Source organism: Chlorocebus sabaeus, chromosome 6, assembly GCF_047675955.1.
Source record: "Chlorocebus sabaeus isolate Y175 chromosome 6, mChlSab1.0.hap1, whole genome shotgun sequence".
In the NCBI taxonomy this organism is placed as follows: Eukaryota; Metazoa; Chordata; class Mammalia; order Primates; family Cercopithecidae; genus Chlorocebus; species Chlorocebus sabaeus.
The window spans coordinates 5,773,958-5,793,281 of record NC_132909.1 but is presented as its reverse complement, the minus strand read 5'-3'; the positions used below and the strand labels follow the sequence as shown (position 1 = coordinate 5,793,281).

Here is a 19,324-nt window from a genome sequence, read left to right as displayed (position 1 = left end):
CATTTCACATTCTAGTTTGCAACCCCATTCCAGACAATTCCAGGGCTTTTGAATCAAGCCTCAGCCTTCCTGGCCGGTCTTGCCTCCAAAATCGGAAAAACGGAGGCGCTGGGCCTCACAGGTGCCGCTCCGGCCCCACCCTCTGCCGGTTCTAAAGGGCAAAGTCTCTCCCCGTGGCGCCGCGCTTGGCCCTGCCCAGGCCCCGCCCACCTCCTCGTGGACCCCGCCCAGGCCTTATTTCTGTCCTGCGCACGCAGATTCACGCAAACCTGGAAGCGGATAGCGTGGAGTGAAGGTCTCACCGCAGCCCGTGAGTTTCTCTCTCTCTTGTATTAAGTCTGTGTTTCCCAGGTCCCCGGCGCTTCTGTACCTGGGACGTGGGGTCACTACAGACCCGGAAATTCTCGCCCTTCTTCCTTCATGCAGAGCAAATTGAGACGTCCCTTTGAGAGTCTGGGGTTCACTTCCTTTCCTACAGACCTGGAAATTCTCGCCCGTCTTCCTTCATGCAGAGCAAATTGAGAGTCTGGGGTTCGCTTCCTTTTGGGTTTAAAGTCGCCTTGAGGCTGGTGCGGTCTGGTTTTTCTGCTGTAGGGCAATGTATACACTTCCTATTGCGTAGTTTTCCTGCTTAAAACCTTTTTCTAACTCCTCCCGCCCCGCGCTTTTTAAAGTCCTCACAGGTGAGGTGGATTCCCGCCCTGGGCGCCTCCCACCCTCGGCTTCGTTGGCTTGTGGAGTGTAGCGCCCTGGCCCCAGTCCCGCGGAAGCCGCGTCCTCTGCCTGGTCCTGAGATCCTGCAGACCCCACCATTGTCTTAAGGCGCAGTCGCCCCCCACCTCCCTCCTCGTGCCGGGTCCTGCTGCTCCCCAGGTCTCCCCTCCGCAGTCACCGCTTCTCCTGAGCGCGCGTTGGGGAGGTGCCCGGGGCCTGTCCTGTGACACGGGCTGTTCTTGCCTGCCCAGCTCCAACCCCTGGAAAATGTGCTCCCCAGGGATGCAGGCGTCTTACTCCAAGCCCCCCTGTAATCGTGTGGGCCAAAGGGATCAGGAGACAGAGAGCAGTAGAAAACCTGAGATAAGAAAAGACAACAGGAGGAGAAAAGTAACTGCAGAAATGTAGAGAAAAGCTAGATGTACAGAGACATGGCAAGGAGAACAGAGGGAGAACCACAGCAGGGAGGATTACTGTGGGTCTAGAGTGCCATAGAGTGGGGACGGGGGATATAACAGGGAAGAGAGAATTTGACAGGGAGTGCAGAGGAGGCGCAGAGATGGGAGAAGAGGGAGAGATCTATGGAGACTGAGGACAATCGAAAGATTGAAAGATCTATGAAGAAGGAGCAATAAGAGGTTAAATAAGTTGTGAGGTTGGAGCAGAAGAGGTGGAAGAGAAGGAATAAAGGGAAGAAGGGGATAAACAGCAGGAGAGGAGTGGGGCAAAAATGAGAAGCAGAATCCCAGGGAAAAAGACAAGAAAACAAGAGCTGGAGAGAGAAGAGGAGAATGAGAGATATGTACAGAACTAGGGAGGGAAGCACAGTAATGAAAACAGAGAGGCTGGGCGCAGTGGCTCATGCCTGTAATCCCGGCACTGTAGGACACTAAGACAAGGGGATTGCTTGAGTCCAGAGCTCGACACCAGCCTGGGCAGCATAATGAGACCCACATCTCTGACTGAAAAAAGAAAAAAAAAAAAAAATTAACGGGGCGTGATGGTGGACACCTGTAATCCTAGCTACTCTGGAGGCCGATGTAGGAGGATCACTTGAGCCCAGGAGGTCCAGGCTGCAGTGAGCCGAGATCATGCCACTGCACCCCAGCCTGGTCAACAGAGTGAGACCCTGTCTCAAAAGAAAAAAAGGAGTGGGGGACTTTGGGTTCAGATGAGTAGGTGAGTTCATATTACTAGTCGTGACATGTTGACTTCTTTGTATATAATCTAATAACTTTAAAAAATTTGTTTAAATTATACAGATGAGGTTGAGAATTTTTAAACTCCTATCTATGAGACGTTTACATTCTGTAAATCTTGGCATCAGAGGTCAGCTTCCACTTGGAATCCCTATTCAGCCCGAGGGCAGTGACTTACTCAGTTGTGAGTCACTCTCTTGCCTTTTCTCAGAGTTGGGTATAAAGTGGAACAGTGAAGTGGGGAAAGAAAAATTGGTGTTATTACATCATACTTTTAATTTAATTGATTAATATTTGGGACAGGCGTGAGCCTGGGTGATAAAGCGAGAGCCTGTCCCAAATATTAATTAATCCAGCACTTTGGGAGGCTAAGGCTAATCTCAGCACTTTGGGAGGCTAGGGCTAGTGGATCACTTCAGGTCAGGGATTCGACACCAGTCTGGCCAACATGATGAAACTCTGTCTCTACTAAAAATACAAAAATTAGCAGGGCATGATGGTACTCGCCTGAAATCCCAGATACTAGAAAGGCTGAGGAAAGAGAATCAGAGAATCGCTTGAGCCTGGGAGGGAAAGGTTACAGTGAGCCAAGATCCTGCCACTGCACTCTAGCCTAGGTGACAGAGCGAGACTCTGTTTCAAAAAGCAAAACGAAACCTTCTGGCTGACGTTAAAAATATCCAGTTCTGGCCGTGCGCGCGATGACTCACGCCTGTAATCCCAGCACTTTTGGAGGCTGATGCGGGCGGATCACCAGAGGTAGGGAGTTTGAGAACAGTCTGACCAACATGGAGAAACCTTGTTTCTACTAAAAATACAAAATTAGGCAGGGGTGGTGGCGCGTGATTGTAACCCCAGCTAATCCCAGCTACTCGGAAGGCTGAGACGAGAGAAGTCGCTTGAACCCGGAAGGTAGAGGTTGCAGTGAGTTGAGATCACACCATTGCGCTCCACCTTGGGCAACAAGAGCGAAACTCTGCCTAAAAACAATCAGATATCCGTTTGCCTGTTTGCTTCTGTACTTTTGATTCAATAGTTCTTGGAAGAGAGCTCGATGTCCACATATTACATATTACAATGCTCCCCAAGCATTCAGAGGGAGGCAGTCAGCGGAACAATTAGTGAAATGTTTTCCTAGATCATCTGCAGTGTCTTCTTTCCTACTGAAACATAGGGCTGGGACTCTAGAAAAGCTCCAGCATGTTATCTTCCTTTTTTTATAAGCAGGAGTCTCTTTCTGACCTGCTGTCTCCATTTTGGAGCAAGGGAAAGAGCCCTGGACCGTGGAGAGTGAAGTGAAAATAGCAACAAAATCCAGCTGGGTGGGAATGTATTACAGGTGTAAAGGCAGGTAAGAGCTCAGATGGGCAGAGTGGAAGCTCCACCTTCCAATAGTGTGTGGGGAAACTGCAAGTGGGAGAATTCTGTGGGAAAAGAAAAGTTTAAATCCTGAGATCTCAGAATGGACATCTTTATTTGCCCCCTCTTATCTCTCTGCTATTTATTTATTTAATTAATTTTTTGAGACAGTGTCTCCCTCTGTTGCCCAGACTGAAGTGCAGTGGCACAATAGCTCACTACGACCTCCGCCGCCTGGGTTCAAGTGACTCTCCTGTCTCAGCCTCTCAAGTAGCTGGAAACACAGTCATGCATCACCACCACACCAGGCTGATTTCTTGATTTTTAGTAGAGATAGTGTGGCACCCTGTTGGCCAGGCTGGTCTGGAACTCCTGATCTCAGGTGATTTGCCCGGTGCTGAAATTACAAGTGTGAGCCACCGCTCCAGGCCCCTCTGCTCTTTAGATGTGTAGTAGTTGGATTTTTTTGTCCTCTAGTGATGCTGCAGCTCAGAGACAAAGGCAGAGTCTTTATCCTGATGGGCAACACCCTGTCATCTGGCTTCTGTGACCTCTCTGGTTTCTTGACTCTGTGGCACAGGGAGGGCTGTGTCAAAGGGATCTCTTTCCCCTGTGGTCTCTCCTTCTGTACTTGATTCCATCTGATGCTCCGTTCTCTGTTCCTGTAGATCAAAGCTGAGGCCTCCATACACCTACCCCTTGACCTATTCAGGTTCCATCCCATTTCCTGTACTTGGAACACCTAATCAGGAGATGAGAAAACCCGGGCTGCTTCTCTGCATCTGGGGCCCAGGATACTGCACAGAGCCCTCTCTGGTTGTTCAAATAGTTGGATTGCCTATTTGAAATAGGAAAAAAGGCTGTGCGCGGTGGCTTATGCCTGTAATCCCATCATTTTGAGAGGCTGAGGAGGGCAGATCACTTGAAGTCGGGAGTTTGAGACCAGCCTGGCCAACATGGTGAAACCCCGTTTCTACTAAAAATACCAAAAGTAACCGGGCGTGGTGGTGGGTGTCTATAATCCCAGTTACTTGGGAGACTGAGGCAGAAGAATCTCTTGAAACCAGGAGGTGGACTTTGCAGTGAGCCGAGATTTTGACACTACACTTTGCCTTGGCGACAAAGTGAGACTCTGTCCCACCCCCCCAAAAAAAAAAAAAAAGAAATTTAAAAAAAAGTGTTTTTCCTACTCTCTCATGCCACTGAGCACAGAATACCTCCGTTCTGATCACCAAAATTTGTGGATTTCTCCCCAACCACATCTTGGAGTGCAATGGCGTGATCTCGGCTCACCACAACCTCCGTTTCCAGGTTGAAACGATTCTCCTGCCTCAGCCTCCCGAGTAGCTGGCAAAGAGCAAGACCTCATCTCAAAATAAAATAAAATATATGAGAACAAAGTTACTCAAAGTACGAAAGGCTAATCAGAGACTGAAAAGAAAGCAACCATTTGTCTCTTATCTACCTATGTCCTGGAACCCCCCTCCCCAGCTTTGAGTTGTTCTACCTTTCCCGACTGAACCAATGTACATCTGACACTTACTGATTGATATGACATGTCTCCCTAAAATGTAAGGTCTACCTAGACCATATTGGGCACATGCCATTAGGACCTCCTGAGCCTGCGTCATGCGCATACTCTTAACCTTGGCAAGATAAACTTTCTAAACTGATTGAGACATCTCAGATACTTGGCTCACAAACTATTTTTAAAGTCCCAGGTGATTTACTTTAGCAGCTATAAGAAAAATCTGGGCTGGTACGGTGGCTCATGCCTGTAATCCCAGCACCTTGGGAGGCCAAGGCAGGCAGATCACAAGGTCAGGGGTTCGAGACCATCCTGGCCAAGATGGTGAAACCCTGTCTCTAGTAAAAATACAAAAATTAGCGGCTGTCTTGGGCACGTGCCTCTAATCCCAGCTACTCCGGAGGCTGAGGCTGGAGAATCGCTTGATCCAGGGAGTCGTGGCTTGCAGTGAGCCGAGACTGTGCCACTTCTCTCTAGCCTGGTGACAGAGCAAGACTCTGTCCAAAAAAAAAAAAGAAAAAAAAGAAAAAGCTGGTTTCAGGGGTTTCTGGTTACATCAGGAAGTTTCAGCAGCCATACTTCAGAGAATCACGTTCTTGAAGCAATGTTTGTGTCCTGAGTTTATTTTTTATATGTCCTCTTGACTTTGGTTTAGTTGTGAAGCAGCCTCATTTTCTGGGGTAATATCTGAGGTTCATTGTCTCATGGCCACGGAAATCAAGTACGTGGACACCCAAGAGTGACGTTAGAGTGGAAGTTCAATAGGCGAAAGAAAGTCAATAGCTCTATGCTACAGAGAGGGGTCCTGGAAAAATGGCTTGAGGATTCGTGGTAAAATGTAGGGGTTTTATTGATGAGCTGGTGGGGAGGCAGTGTCTTATCTACATAGGGCGTGAAAAACTCATTAGGACCAGATGTGTCATTTGCATACGGCATGAATTTCTGGTAGCCCCCTCCCCAATCTTTTATTATGCAGGTGGGTTCTGTGCCTGAGATGTGCGCCATCTTGCCCATTTCTTTCTTACTGTACATGTGCTAACAAAAAAGGAAAGACGAGCTTCCATTGTGGGCATGCCAAGCCCCAAGGTTGCCCCTTTCCTATTGGCGCAGCTGCTGACTTTCCTCCATGCAAGCTTCCAGCTTGCTTACCTGTTTGCAGATCAATTTTTCAGGCTGCTCTTCGTTAGAACAAAATGATATTTTGGGCAGCTTTTTGTTAGAAGGGAAGCTCTGCAGAGGAGTTTTTGCCCTCACTATCTGCCTAAATAATTTCTTTCTACCTCCTGTATCAGTTGGATATGGCAAGGATGACCCAACTGATAGGATGAACTTTCACCACGGCAGAATTTTCAATTCACTTTACGTGCATTCTGAAAGTAACTAGAAAAGATACTTTTTATTGGCAAATTGTAAGGGTTTTGTTTGTTTGTTTTGAGACAGTCTCACTGTGTCACCCAGGCTGGAGTGCAGTGGTATGATCCTGACTCACTGCAACCTCCGCCTCCCAGGTTCAAGCAATTTTCCTACCCCAACCTCCTGAGTAGCTAGGATTACAGGTGTGTGCCACCACGCCTGGCTAATTTTTGTATTTTTAGTAGAAATGCCATTTCGCTATGTTGGCCAGGCTGGTCTCGAACTCCGGTCCTCAAGTGATCTGCCTGCCTCGGCCTCCCAAAGTGCTGGGATTACAGGCGTGAGCCACCATGCCCAGCCAATTATAAGGTATTTTAAAATTATTTATTATTTTTTTGAGACGGAGTCTTCAGTCTGTCACTCAGGCTGGAGTGCAGTGGCACTATCTTGCCTCACTGCAACCTCCGTCTCCTGGGTTCAAGCAGTTCTCCCGCCTCAGCCTCCCAAGTAGCTGGGATTACAGGCATGCACCATTACTCCCAGCTAACTTTTTTTTGTATTTTTAGTAGAGATGGGGTTTCACCATATTGGCCAGTCTAGTCTTTAACTCCTGACCTGTTGATCCGCCTGCCTCAGCCCCCCAAAGTGCTGGGATTACAGGCATGAGCCACCGTGCCCGGCCCTATAAGTTATTTTATACCTTTTCTTTGTTTTCTCTTTCTGTCAGGTATGGTTAGAAAACCTATAACAGAGAGAGTCTTCAGAATATATTTGGATTTATTGTGGAGTCCTAATTAGGGAAAAGGAGTCTGGCTAGTGGGAACAGGGGGAAAGCAAAGAGATAAGGCAAATAAGCTATTTTAAAACTTAAACATTGAGTTACCATATCATCCAGCAAGCCTAGTGCTGGGTATACATGCAAAATAAAAGAAATCAGTATATGAAAAAGATCACTGCACTACCATGTGTGTGCACTCCTGTTCACAATAGCCAAGATTTGGAAGCAACCTAAGTGTCCAGCAACAGATAAATGGACACAAGGCCGGGCGCGGTGGCTCAAGCCTGTAATCCCAGCACTTTGGGAGGCCGAGACGGGTGGATCACGAGGTCAGGAGATCGAGACCATCCTGGCTAACACGATGAAACCCCGTCTCTACTAAAAAATACAAAAAAAAAAAAAAACTAGCCGGGCGATGTGGCGGACGCCTGTAGTCCCAGCTACTCGGGAGGCTGAGGCGGGAGAATGGCGTGAACCCGGGAGGCGGAGCTTGCAGTGAGCTGAGATCCGGCCACTGCACTCCAGCCTGGGCGACAGAGCGAGACTCTGTCTCAAAAAAAAAAAAAAAAAAAAAAAAAAAAAAAAAAAATGGACACAAAAAAAGTGGTGCTTACACACAACGGACCAATGTTCAGCCATCAAAAAGTATGGTATCCTGTCATTTGCAAAAACATAGAGGCAACTGGAGATCTTTTTTTTTCTTTTGCTGAGACAGAGTCTCTCTCTGTCACCCAGGCTAGAGTGCAGCAGTGTGATCTCTGCTCACTGCAACCTCCACCTCCTGGGTTCAAGCGATTCTCCTTACTCAGTCTCCCGAGTAGCTGAGATTACAATCGTACACCACCACGCCCAGCTCAATTTTGGTGTTACTTTTGTTCATATTCCCCACATTTATTTCACAGTACTTTCTATATCGTTACTATATGTGTATTTTTATTTTATGTAAATTAAAATGCATGCCATGTGTTCATTTGGGACATAAGAGAAAGACATTTAGAAGAATAAAAGTTACACTTATCAATAGGGATGCAGGTTTGTCAGAGTGTGAAACTGCACTGCTATGGGATTCTCATCATGTTCACATAAGTAACCTAAGGCCGACTGCAGAGAGGATAACTGAAGTGGAAGGCGTGATTGTATGTTCTCAAATTGTATGATGTTTAATTCCATCATAAAATAAAACTGTAGATCCTTCAGCCTTAGCAACCTGATGGTGCATTGTTTGTGTTTAGACATGAAGGATCCTATAGAGGTGAGATAAAGCTATGCAGGTAGATGGGACATAATTAACTCATAGTTATAAAAAAATAAATTTTATTGACACATGAAATTTATGATACATTCTAAATAAAACAATAGAAAATGTAGCCTGGCCAACACAGTGAAACCACATCTGTACCAAAAAATACAAAAATTAACCGGGCATGGTGGTGGTGCGCATGTAGTCCCATCTACTAGGGAGGCTGAGGCAGGAGAATTGCTTGAACCTGGGAGGCGGAGGTTGCAGTGAGCCATGATCGCTCCATTGCAATCCAGCGTGGGTGACAGAGTGAGACATTGTCTCAAAAAACAAACAATAGAAAATGTAATGCTGGCAGTTTAATGGGATTCCTAATCAAGAACATGCTATTGTTTTTTTTTTTTTTTTAAATAATTAAACTTTCCTCTTTGGACCAGATACAGTGGCTCACACCTGTAATCCCAACACTTTTAGGAGGCCAAGCAGAAGGATCACTTGAGCTCAGTCTGGGACACGTAGCGAAACCTCGTCTCTACAAATAGAAAAAAAGAAAAAAATGCTAAAAAATCCTCTTCTCTGTGATAACTATTCTTTTCAATTTCAAGATTAAGACCAGTTTTTCCTCAATCTTGCTACATGACAGCTACTGCCATTCAATGGAGATGTGGCTAACATTTCCCCTGCATTACCTCTACCTTACATGTAATCACTTCCTATTAACGTATTAATCTCCTCCAGTAAAAACTGCAGTCTCTTGAGGTCTTGGATTGCTCCGTTTCATGACTGGTTAGTAGAGCATTTCTTTCCTATAATCCACACTGGCCCTCTCTGTGAAGAATGCCCTGTATGCAATAATATGACTGATATCACAGCTTTACATTATTCTCAGCCCCTTACAAATCTTAATTCAGCCATTTTTTTCCTTTTTTTTTCTCTTTGAAATACTCTGTCATCCAGGCTGGAGTGAAGTGGCACAATCTAGGCTCACTGCAACCTCCGCCTCACGGGTTTAAGTGATTCTCCTGCCTCAGCCTCTCATAGCTGGGATTACAAGCGTGCGTCACTATGCCTGGCCTGTTTTTGTATTTTTAGTAGAGATGCGGTTTCACTTTCTTGCCCAAGCTGGTCTCGAACTCCTGATCTCAGGTGATATACCTGCCTCGGCCTCCCAAAGTGTTGGAATTACAGGAGTGAGCCACAATGCCTGGCCCATTGTTTTTGAGGAGCATCACAGAAGCACATACGTAGGCAACAATCTCCGTCTGGTTGTTTCCTTTTCTTTGTGTGTGTGTTTTTTTGTTTTGTTTTGTTTTTGTTTTTTTGAGATGGAGTCTCACCTGTCACCCAGGCTGAAGTGCAGTGGCGCAATCTCAGCCCACTGCAAGCTCCGCCTCCTAGGTTCAAGCAATTCTCCTGCCTCAGTCTCCCGAGTGGCTGGGATTACAGGTGCCAGCCACAATGTCTGGCTAATTTTTGTTATTTTTAGTAAAGATGGGGTTTCACCATGCTGGCCAGGCTGTTCTCAAACTCCTGACCTCAAGTGATCCACCCATGTCCGCCTCCCAAAGTGCTGGGATTAGCCAATATTCAGCCAATATTTAATTTCAAAAGATAGTGTCCCTGTTTCACAGGAATATGGAGAGAAATGATCTCACCTAATGAAGTAGGCCATTTTTTCCTATTCTTGCCTATAGATCATGAAATGACTAAGAAAGACATCATAAAAACATTTCTAATGTCAGCTTAAAAGTTAACATTGGTAAAGAAGTCTTTCTCCTTCAATAATGTAATCAATTATTTTATGACCTGAAGGTAACTGGCCATTTCCAAATGTCTTTGAGTCTTTGATGTATGTCATGACTTTTAACATATTTTGAATTGTAATTATTCTGCAGAATGTAATATAAAAGATTAATGGCAGAGAATTAGACTTCCTATGAGCTCTCAGATGGATTATAGTCTGTGAATTGGTTAATTTACTATATCACTACATTTGTTTGTTCCACTATATATATATATATTTTTTTTTTTTTTTTTTTTTTTTTTTTTTTTTTTTGAGATGGAGTCTCACTCTGTTGCCCAGGCTGAAGTGCAGTGGTGAGATCTCAGCTCACTGCAAGCTCCGCCTCCCAGGTTCAAGTGATTCTCCTGCCTCAGCCTCTCAAATAGCTGGGATTACAGGCACCCACTACCACACCTGGCTAATTTTTGTATTTTTAGTAGAGATGGGGTTTCACTATGTTGGTCAAGCCAGTCTCAAACTCCTGACCTCATGATCCACCCAACTCGGCCTCCCAGTGTGCTGGGATTACAGGCGTGAGCCACCACACCTGGGATCCACTATGAATTATTTTTTGAGACAGAGTCTCACTCTCTCGACCAGGCTGGAGTGCAGTGGCACGATCTTGGCTCACTGCAACCTCTGCCTGCCAGGTTCAAGCAACTCTCCTGTCTCAGCCTCCCGAGCAGCTGGGACTACAGGCGTGCATGCTACCCCCAGCTATTTTTTGTATTTTTAGTAGAGACAGGGTTTCACCATGTTGGTTGGCAGGATGGTCTCAATCTCTTGATCTCATGATCCACCCGCCTCGGCCTCCCAAAGTGCTGAGATTATAGGAATGAGCCACTGCATCCAGCCCTCCAATATGAATATATATATATATTTTTTTAAAAGACGGAGTCTTGCTCTGTCGCCCAGGCTGGAGTGCAGTGGCGCAATCTCGGCTCACTGCAAGCTCCGCCTCCCGGGTTCATGCCATTCTCCTGTCTCAGCCTTCTGAGTAGCTGGGACTACAGGCACCCACCACCACACCCGGCTAATTTTTTGTACTTTTAGTAGAGACGGGGTTTCACCGTGTTAGCCAGGATGGTCTCGAACTCTTGACCTTGTGATCCGCCTGCCTCGGCCTCCCAAAGTGCTGGGATTACAAGCGTGAGCCACCGCGCCCGGCCTCCACTATGAATTTTTAATGAACCATGAGAATGCATCTTAGACTAGTGACCTTTCCAGATTTACTACATTTACTTGGTTTTTATTGAGTAGATCTCTCATGACAAAATAATGAATATTACACTGAAAGGCTTATTACATTCATTATCTTTGTGTAGTTACTCTCCAGTATAAACCCTGTGATGTTCCAGTTTTAATGCTTGGGTAAAAGCCTAAGCATGCACATTCCCTTTGTATGGTTTCATCAAAAAAGTTTTTGATGCCTAGTAAGACTATGGCCTGCAGGAAATCTCTATCACATATAATTATATAAAGGCTCTTTAGTATGGATTCTCTGATGTTGATGAATGTTTGAAGTCATAATGGTTTCCCACTCAGTGTTTTTGTTTCTCAAGTATGAAATTTTGCAATATTGTACAATGTGAGAGTTGTGCCAGAAGACCTTGCCACTTTCATTACATTTGTTAGGTTTCTCACCAGCAAGAATTCTTTGAAAAATCCTGATCTTAGACTTTTACCTTAAGGCCTTGCCACATTCAATACATTAGTAAAGTTTCTCTCCCCTATGGACTAAGCTAATGGTTATTAAGCCTTGAACAAAACTAAAGGCTCTGCTACATTCATTATACTTGCAAAGTTTTTCTCCAGTATAAATTATTGTATGTGTTGCAAGGCTTTAATGCTGACTGAACGCTCTGCCACATTAATTACATTTGTTAGATTCTCTCCAGCATGAAATCTCTGATGACCAACAAGATACGAACTGTCACGGAAGAGTTTGCCACATTCATTACATTTGAAAGGTTTCTCTCCAGTATGGGTCACATGATGATTAGTAAGGCTTGAACGCACACTGAAAGCTTTGCCACATTCCTTACATTTGTAAGGTTTCTCTCCAGTGTGAATTTTCCGATGATGTGCTAGGGATGAGTTTAGACTGAAGACCTTCCCACATTCATTACATTTATAAGGTTTTTCTCCAGTATGAATTCTCCGATGATATGCAAGGTATGAATTTTGGCTGAACACTTTGCCACATTCATTACATTTGTAAGGTTTCTCTCCAGTATGAATTCTGCGATGTTGTACAAGGTGTGAATTTTGACTGAATGCTTTGTCACACTCATCACACTTATAAGGTTTCTCACCAGTATGAATTAGCAGATGTTGGGCAAGGTATGAATTGCGACTGAAGACCTTGCCACATTCATTACATTTGTAAGGTTTCTCTCCAGTATGGATTCTCCAGTGATTTGCTAGGGATGACTTGTGACTGAAGACCTTGCCACATTCGTTACATTTGTAGGGTTTCTCTCCAGTGTGAATTCTCCGATGTTGTGCAAGGTGTGAAATATGATTGAAGACCTTTCCACATTCATTACATTTGTAGGGTTTCTCTCCAGTATGAATGATCAGATGTTGTATAAGGTAGGAATTGCGACTGAACACCTTGCCACATTTGTTACATTTGTAAGGTTTTTCTCCAGTATGAATTGTCCGATGTTGTGCAAGGTGTGAAATTTGATGGAATACCTTTCCACATTCATTACATTTATAAGGTTTCTCTCCAGTATGAATTCTTTGATGTTGTGCAAGGTGTGAAATTTGATTAAAGACCTTGCCACATTCATTACATTTATATGGTTTCTCTCCAGTATGAATCCTGCGATGCTGTGCAAGGTGTGAAATATTATTGAAGACCTTGCCACATTCATTACATTTATATGGCTTCTCTCCAGTATGAATTCTTCGATGACTTGCAAGGTTTGATTTTTTATTGAAGCTCTTGCCACATATATCACATTTAAGCTGCTTCTCCTCAGTATGGATTATTTGATGTATAGTAAAATGTAAGCCTTGGTGAAAGGACTTGCCACATTCATTACATTTGTAGTGTTCTGTCCCAATGTTTGCTTTCTCTTTTTGTGTGAATAACGAATCCACAAAATTATATTCATGTGTATGAGAAACATGGGTTTTGACAGTAGAAGAAATACCTTGGGGTGGGGAAACTAAGGAACTACTATCGACAGATTTTTCCGTGTGATCATATTTGTATATTTTCCTTTCAGCTTGAAATAGCTGCAGTTCTGGTAGGTGTGACTGTAAGTTTAATCCAAGTTGATTTTTAATAGGCTTGTTTTGTACACCATCCTTTCTACCACGCATGTCTCTTCTACCAATGAGACTTTCCTTATAGGTCACACACACTCGTTTGTAATGTCTTTCATCATGTCTCCACTGACACTGAGAGTCATGTACATTTTTCTGGGTTTCACTGAAGCAAAAATCTTCTATGTCGTGGCTTTCAGGTCTTTCCAACATTACTGTCTGGAATATTTCTCCTGTATTACTCTCCTTTTTTGTTGGTAATTCCTTGATCTCATATTTAGAAAAAATACCTATAAGACATAAGGAACCCACAGTTTCCAATTAATTACAGATAGTCAATAAATATCTCCTATTGAAATATGTAATATTACACTAAGAGTAATACTTATGTTAAAGGAAATTATAAAACTCCCAATCATGATTTTTAATTTTTTGGAGAACAAAAGGAACAGATATTTTCTTTTCTTTTTAAGATGGAGTCTTGCTCTGTCGCCTAGGCTGGAGTGCAGTGGCGCAATCTCGGCTCACTGCAAGGTCCGCCTCCCGGGTTCACGCCATTCTCCTGCCTCAGCCTCCCAAGTAGCTGGGACTACAGGCGCCCGCCACTATGCCCGGCTAATTTTTTATATTTCTAGTAGAGACGGGGTTTCACCATGTTAGCCAGGATGGTCTCGATCTCCTGACCTCATGATCCGCCCACCTCAGCTTCCCAAAGTGCTGGGATTACAGATGTGAGCCACCGCACCCGGCCAGGAACAGATATTTTCTAATAGAGAAAGGGTGACTGCACATAATTCAAACTAACTGCAGAACAGTAGTATAAAGAAAGCTACGACCAACCACTTACATTGCAAAAATTAGGTTAGCTCCCCAAAAAGGAGAATTTTTCCAACATGAAGCCTGGGCATACTGCAATAGAAGGGAAACATGGCTGTCTAGTAATTGAAAAGAATTTTGGAATTGGGAAATTTATTGACTAAGGTCAGAGAAAACATTCTTTGGAGCAAACTGAAAAATAAAAGGTATACAACACAATGAAGGCACCCATGGTCTACATGTTTGCACTGACCAAAATTAGTCTACTAAGATCCTATTCCCCAATATTATGTTATTGGAAGTGGGGACATTGGGCAACAATTAGGCCATGAGGAGGAAGCTCTAATGAACAGGATTAGTGCCTGTATAAGGAAAACCACTAGAGTGCTTGCTTCCTTTCACTCTGACATATGAGACACAGCAAGAAGCTGGCTGGGGCAAGGTGCGGTGGCTCAGGCCTGTAATCTCAGCAATTTGTGAGCCCAGGGTGGGTGAATCATCTGAGGTCAGGAGTTTGAGACCAGCCTGTCCAACATTATTAAACCCCATCTCTACTAAAAATACAAAAATTAGCAAAACTCCATTAAAAAAAAAAAAGCAGACTAGGGTAAAATAGAAAGAAGGCACCACCCAGGAAGTGTTTTTATGCATCTTGGACTTCACTGCTTACAGATTTATGAGAAATTATTTCCTGCAGTTTAAGGTGTTAAGCATCTCAATCTACAGTATTTCTTACGGTAGGTTGAGGTGGTTAAGACATGAAAAGCTCTATCTAATAAACCTGACAGAGACTGATAAATCTTTTTTCTTAACTAAAGTAACTTTTCCATCTTCACAAAAACTCTGCAGTATTCCCAGCCATCTACCAACAAACACTAACTTGCCAAAAGAAATTTGGAGTAAATTATTGCTTTTCAAATAAATATAGTAGGTCCACCAATTTACACTGAAAGTAAGTGAGGTCAATGGTATTTGATCTTGGGCTGCAGAACCAGACATGTTCTTAAAAGTGGATGTAGTATTGACCTGGCAATCCTATTACTGGGTATATATCCAAAGGATTATAAATCATTTTACTATAAAGACACACGCACATGTATATTTCTTGCACCAATAGTTACAATAACAGACTTAGAACCAACCCAAATGCCCGTCAAGGATAGACTGGTTAAAGAAAATGTGGCACATGTATTCCATGGAATGCTATGCAGTCATAAAAAAGAATGAGACTGGCAGGACACAGTGGCTCACACCTGTAATCCCAGCACTTTGGAAGGCTAAGGTGGGCAGATCACCTGAGGTCAGGAGTTGGAGATCAGCCTGACCAACATGGTGAAACCCCGTCTCTACTAAAAATACAAAATTAGCCAGACAAGGTGGTGCATACCTGTAATTCCAGCTACTTTGGAGGCTGAGGCGGGAGAATCGCTTGAACCCGGGAGGCGGAGGTTGTGGTGAGCCGAGATCATGCCATTGCACTCCAGCCTGGGCAGCAAGAGCGAAACTCCATTTCGGAAAAGAAAAAAAAAAGAATGAGATCATGTCCTTTGTAGGGACATGGATGAAGCTGAAAGCCATCATGCTCAGCAAACTAACACAGGAACAGAAAACCAAACACTGCATGTTCTGACTCATAAGTGAGTTGAACAATTAGAACACGTGGACACAGGGACAGAAACAACATACAGCAGGGCCTATCGGGGTGGGGGGCAAGAGGAGGGAGAACATTGGGAAAAACACCTAATGCATGCAGGGCTTAAAACCTAGATGACGGGTTGATGGGTGCAGCAAATCACCATGGCACATGTATACCTACGTAACAAACCTGCACATTCTGCACATGTACCCCAGAACTTAAAGTAAAATTTAGACAGTGGCATGTCAGCCATCATACAGAGCAGACATTGGTTTAGGCTGTGTCCTGAGAAGACTGTCCAATGGATAAGCATGTGTCTTTCCTTACATAATGAGAGTAGTGTGGGGTCTGAGAGAGTACTGTGGATATTGAGGTGGTCAGAAATATAATATGTTAATAAGTGACAGTAGGCCGGGAGCAGTGGCTCACACCTGTAATCCCAACACTTTGGGAGGCTCAGGCAGGTGGATCACCTGAAGTCAGGAGTACAAACCCAGCTTGGTCAACATGATGAAACCCTGTCTACTAAAAAGACAAAAATTAGCTGGACGTGGAGTTTGGCACCTGTAATCCCAGCTATTGGAAAGGCTGAGGCAGTCGAATGACTTGAACCTAGGAGGAGGAGATAGCAGTGAGCAGAGATCATGCCACTGTACTCCAGCCTGAGCAACAGAGCAAGACTCCATGTGAAAAAATATATAATTATAGTTCATCAGTTAAAATTTTGACTTTAGTGGAAAAGAACTGATTTAATAAAGAGCATTAATAATATTGCATCCTTGCCTGGGCATGGTGGCTCACACCTGTAATCCCAGCACTTTGGGAGGCAGAGGCAGGCAGATCGCGAAGTCAAGAGATCGAGAATATTCTGGCCAACATGATGAAACCCTGTCTCCACTAAAAATGAAAAAATTAGCCGGGCATGGTGGTGCATGCTTGTAGTCACAACTACTCAGGAGACTGAGGTAGGAGAATCAATTGAACCTGGGAGGCAGAGGTTGTAGTGAGCCAAGATCGTGCCATTGCTCTCCAGTCTGATGACAGAGCAAGACTCGGTCTCAAAAAAAAAAAAAAAAAAAAAAAACAGTACCCTATCTTCAACTCTGGGAAAAATTGCAATTGTGCAGCAAAAATGGAAGAGATTTTTAAAAGTCAGTATGATAAGGTGGGAAGGAAGCAGGTTTACATCTCTTATAATGTATCTTATGAAATTTGTCAAACTGAATGACCTATGAATTCTATTTATAGGCACATATTCAACAAATCCAACGTATAGATTCAGCATGATTTCAGCTCACCTCTTTCTCCCATGTTGAAGAGATTCTCTTGCCTCAGTCTCCTGACTACAGGCACCCGCCACCACGCCCGACTACTTTTTGTATTTTTAGTAAAAACAGGGTTTTATGTTGGCCAGGCTGGTCTCAAACCCCCGACCTCAAGTGTTCCGCTTGCCTCAGCCTCTCAAAGTGATGGGATTACAGGCAGCCACTGCATGTGGCCATTTTTCCTATTTCAAATAGACAACCAGACTATTTGAACAAGTACAGAGGGCTCTGTGCAGTATCCTGCGCCCCAGATGCAAAGGAAGAGCAGCCCAGATTTTTCTATCTCCTAATTAGGTGTTCCAAGTACAGGAAATGGGATGGAACCTGAATAGGTCAAGGGGCAGGTGTATCTAGAGGGACGGGGCAGTTCTGATCTATAGGGACAGAGAATGGAGCATCAGATGGAATCAAGTACAGAAGGAGAGACCACAGGGGAAAGAGACCCCTTTGACACAGCCCGCCCTGTGCCGCAGAGTCAAGAAAACAAAGAGGTGACAGAAGCCAGATGACAGGGTGCTGCTCATCAGGATAAACACCCTGCCTTTGTCTCTGAGCTGCAGCAGCACCACTAGAGGGCAAAAGGTCAAACTAACACACGTCTCAAGAGCACAGGGCACAGGCGTGGTGGCTCACCCCTGTAATCCCAGCACTTTGGGAGGCTGAGGCAGGCAAATCACCTGAGGTTGGTAGTTCGAGACCAATCTGGCCAACATGGCAAAACCTCGTCGCTATTAAAAATAGCGCTATTAAAAATAGGTGTGGTGGTGGTGCATACCTGTAAAAAGAAAAGAGAAAAAGAGCGAGCAGAGGGATAAGTGGGGCAAAGAAATATGTCCATTCAGAGATCTCAGGATTTAAATGATGCTTTTCCCATAGAATTCTCTCACTTGCAAAGAGTTTCCCCACACACTATTTGAAGATGGAGCTTCCACTCTGCCCATCTGACCTCTTACCTGTGTTTACATCTGTAAAACATTCCCAGCCGCTCATGCCTGTAAGTAACCCCAGTACTTTGGGAGGCCGAGGCAGGTGGATCACAAGGAGACCATCTTGGCCAAACTGGTGAAATCCCGTCTCTACTAAAAATACAAGAATTAGCTGGGCGTGGTGGCATGTGCCTGCAGTCCCAACTACTCAGGAGGCTGCGACAGGAGAACTGCTTGAACCCAAGAGGTGGAGGTTGCGGTGAACTGAGATCGTGTCACTGCACTCCAGCCTGGGTGACAGAGTGAGACTCTGGCTCAAAAAAATAATAATAATAAATAATCCCCACCCATCTGAATTTTTTTTGCTATTTTCACTTTATGTTACATAGTCCAGGGCTCTTTGCCTTGCTCCAACAGGTCAGAAAGAGACTCCTGCTTGTAAAAAGTAGGAAACATGACATGTTGGAGCTTTTCTAGAGCCCCAGCCCTACGTTTCTGTAGGAAAGAAGACATTACAGATGGACCTAGGAAAATATTTCAAATTCCTCCATTGCCTGCCTTATTCTGAATCCTTAAAGAGCATTGTAATGTGTGGACATCAAGCTCTCTTCCAAGAACTACTGAATCGAAAGCACAGGAGTAGCAAACAGAAATCTGGATATCTTTAAAGTCTGCCATAAGGTTTTGTTTTTGTTTTTTGAGACAGAGTCTCGCTCTGTTGCCAGGGTTGGAGTGCAGTGGCGTGTTCTCAGCTCACTGCAACCATTGCCTCCCAGGTTCAAGTGATAATCTTACCTCAGCCTTTCTAGTAGCTGGGATTACAGGCGTGTGCCACCACACGACATTTCACCATGTTGGTGAGGCTGGTATCGAACTCTTAACCTGAAGTGATCCACAAGCATTGGCCTCCCAAAGTGCTCGGATTACAGGCATGAGTCACCATGCCTTGCCAGCCATAAGGTTTTAAGCCTACTTTACTTCTGGAAACCCCACTGAACTATCATGAAGAATGCAGAACATCTAAACAAAGGGCACACTGAAAGTCCAGATGCTACATCATGATGCTTTTCATTTTGAAATCAATACAGCTTCCATTTTAGTCAAGCAAGGATGGGGCTCCCAGGAGGCAACAGGAGAAAATACAAAGATATGCAAGGGCACACCCCCACCTCTGGAGGGAAGTTATCCTCACCCAGGGAGACGAGGTTCCTATAATTCTCCAACATCACGTTTCTGTATAAAGTTCTCTGAGCAGGGTCCAGGCATTTCCACTCCTCCTGAGAGAATTCTATGGCCACATCCCTGAATGTCAGTAGACCCTGAAATGAAAACACATTTTAACCAAATGCTTATGGGAGGAGTTCTTGTCTTTACAGAAGTGAGAAGAG

At 44.4% G+C, this 19,324-nt stretch overlaps 1 protein-coding gene across 12 annotated transcripts in view; it reads right to left on the bottom strand.

Moving 5' to 3' along the window:
* Positions 1-3,605: 3,605 nt before the first annotated feature.
* Positions 3,606-19,324, bottom strand: part of ZNF83 (zinc finger protein 83) — a 30,396-nt gene continuing 14,677 nt past the window's right edge. For 2 of the 12 annotated variants that reach the window (XM_073016036.1, XM_073016037.1), the window contains exons 3-5: positions 19,129-19,255; positions 15,437-15,553; positions 3,606-13,523 (exon numbers count right to left, since the gene is read on the bottom strand). In XM_073016036.1, the coding sequence (XP_072872137.1) occupies positions 11,776-13,523; positions 15,437-15,553; positions 19,129-19,255 (1,992 nt within the window). In that variant the 3' untranslated portion in view covers positions 3,606-11,775. Of the gene's footprint in view, positions 13,524-15,436; positions 15,554-16,983; positions 19,256-19,324 lie in introns of those variants that run through there. The other 10 variants (XM_073016038.1, XM_073016040.1, XM_073016039.1 and 7 more) reach the window with 10 other exon arrangements.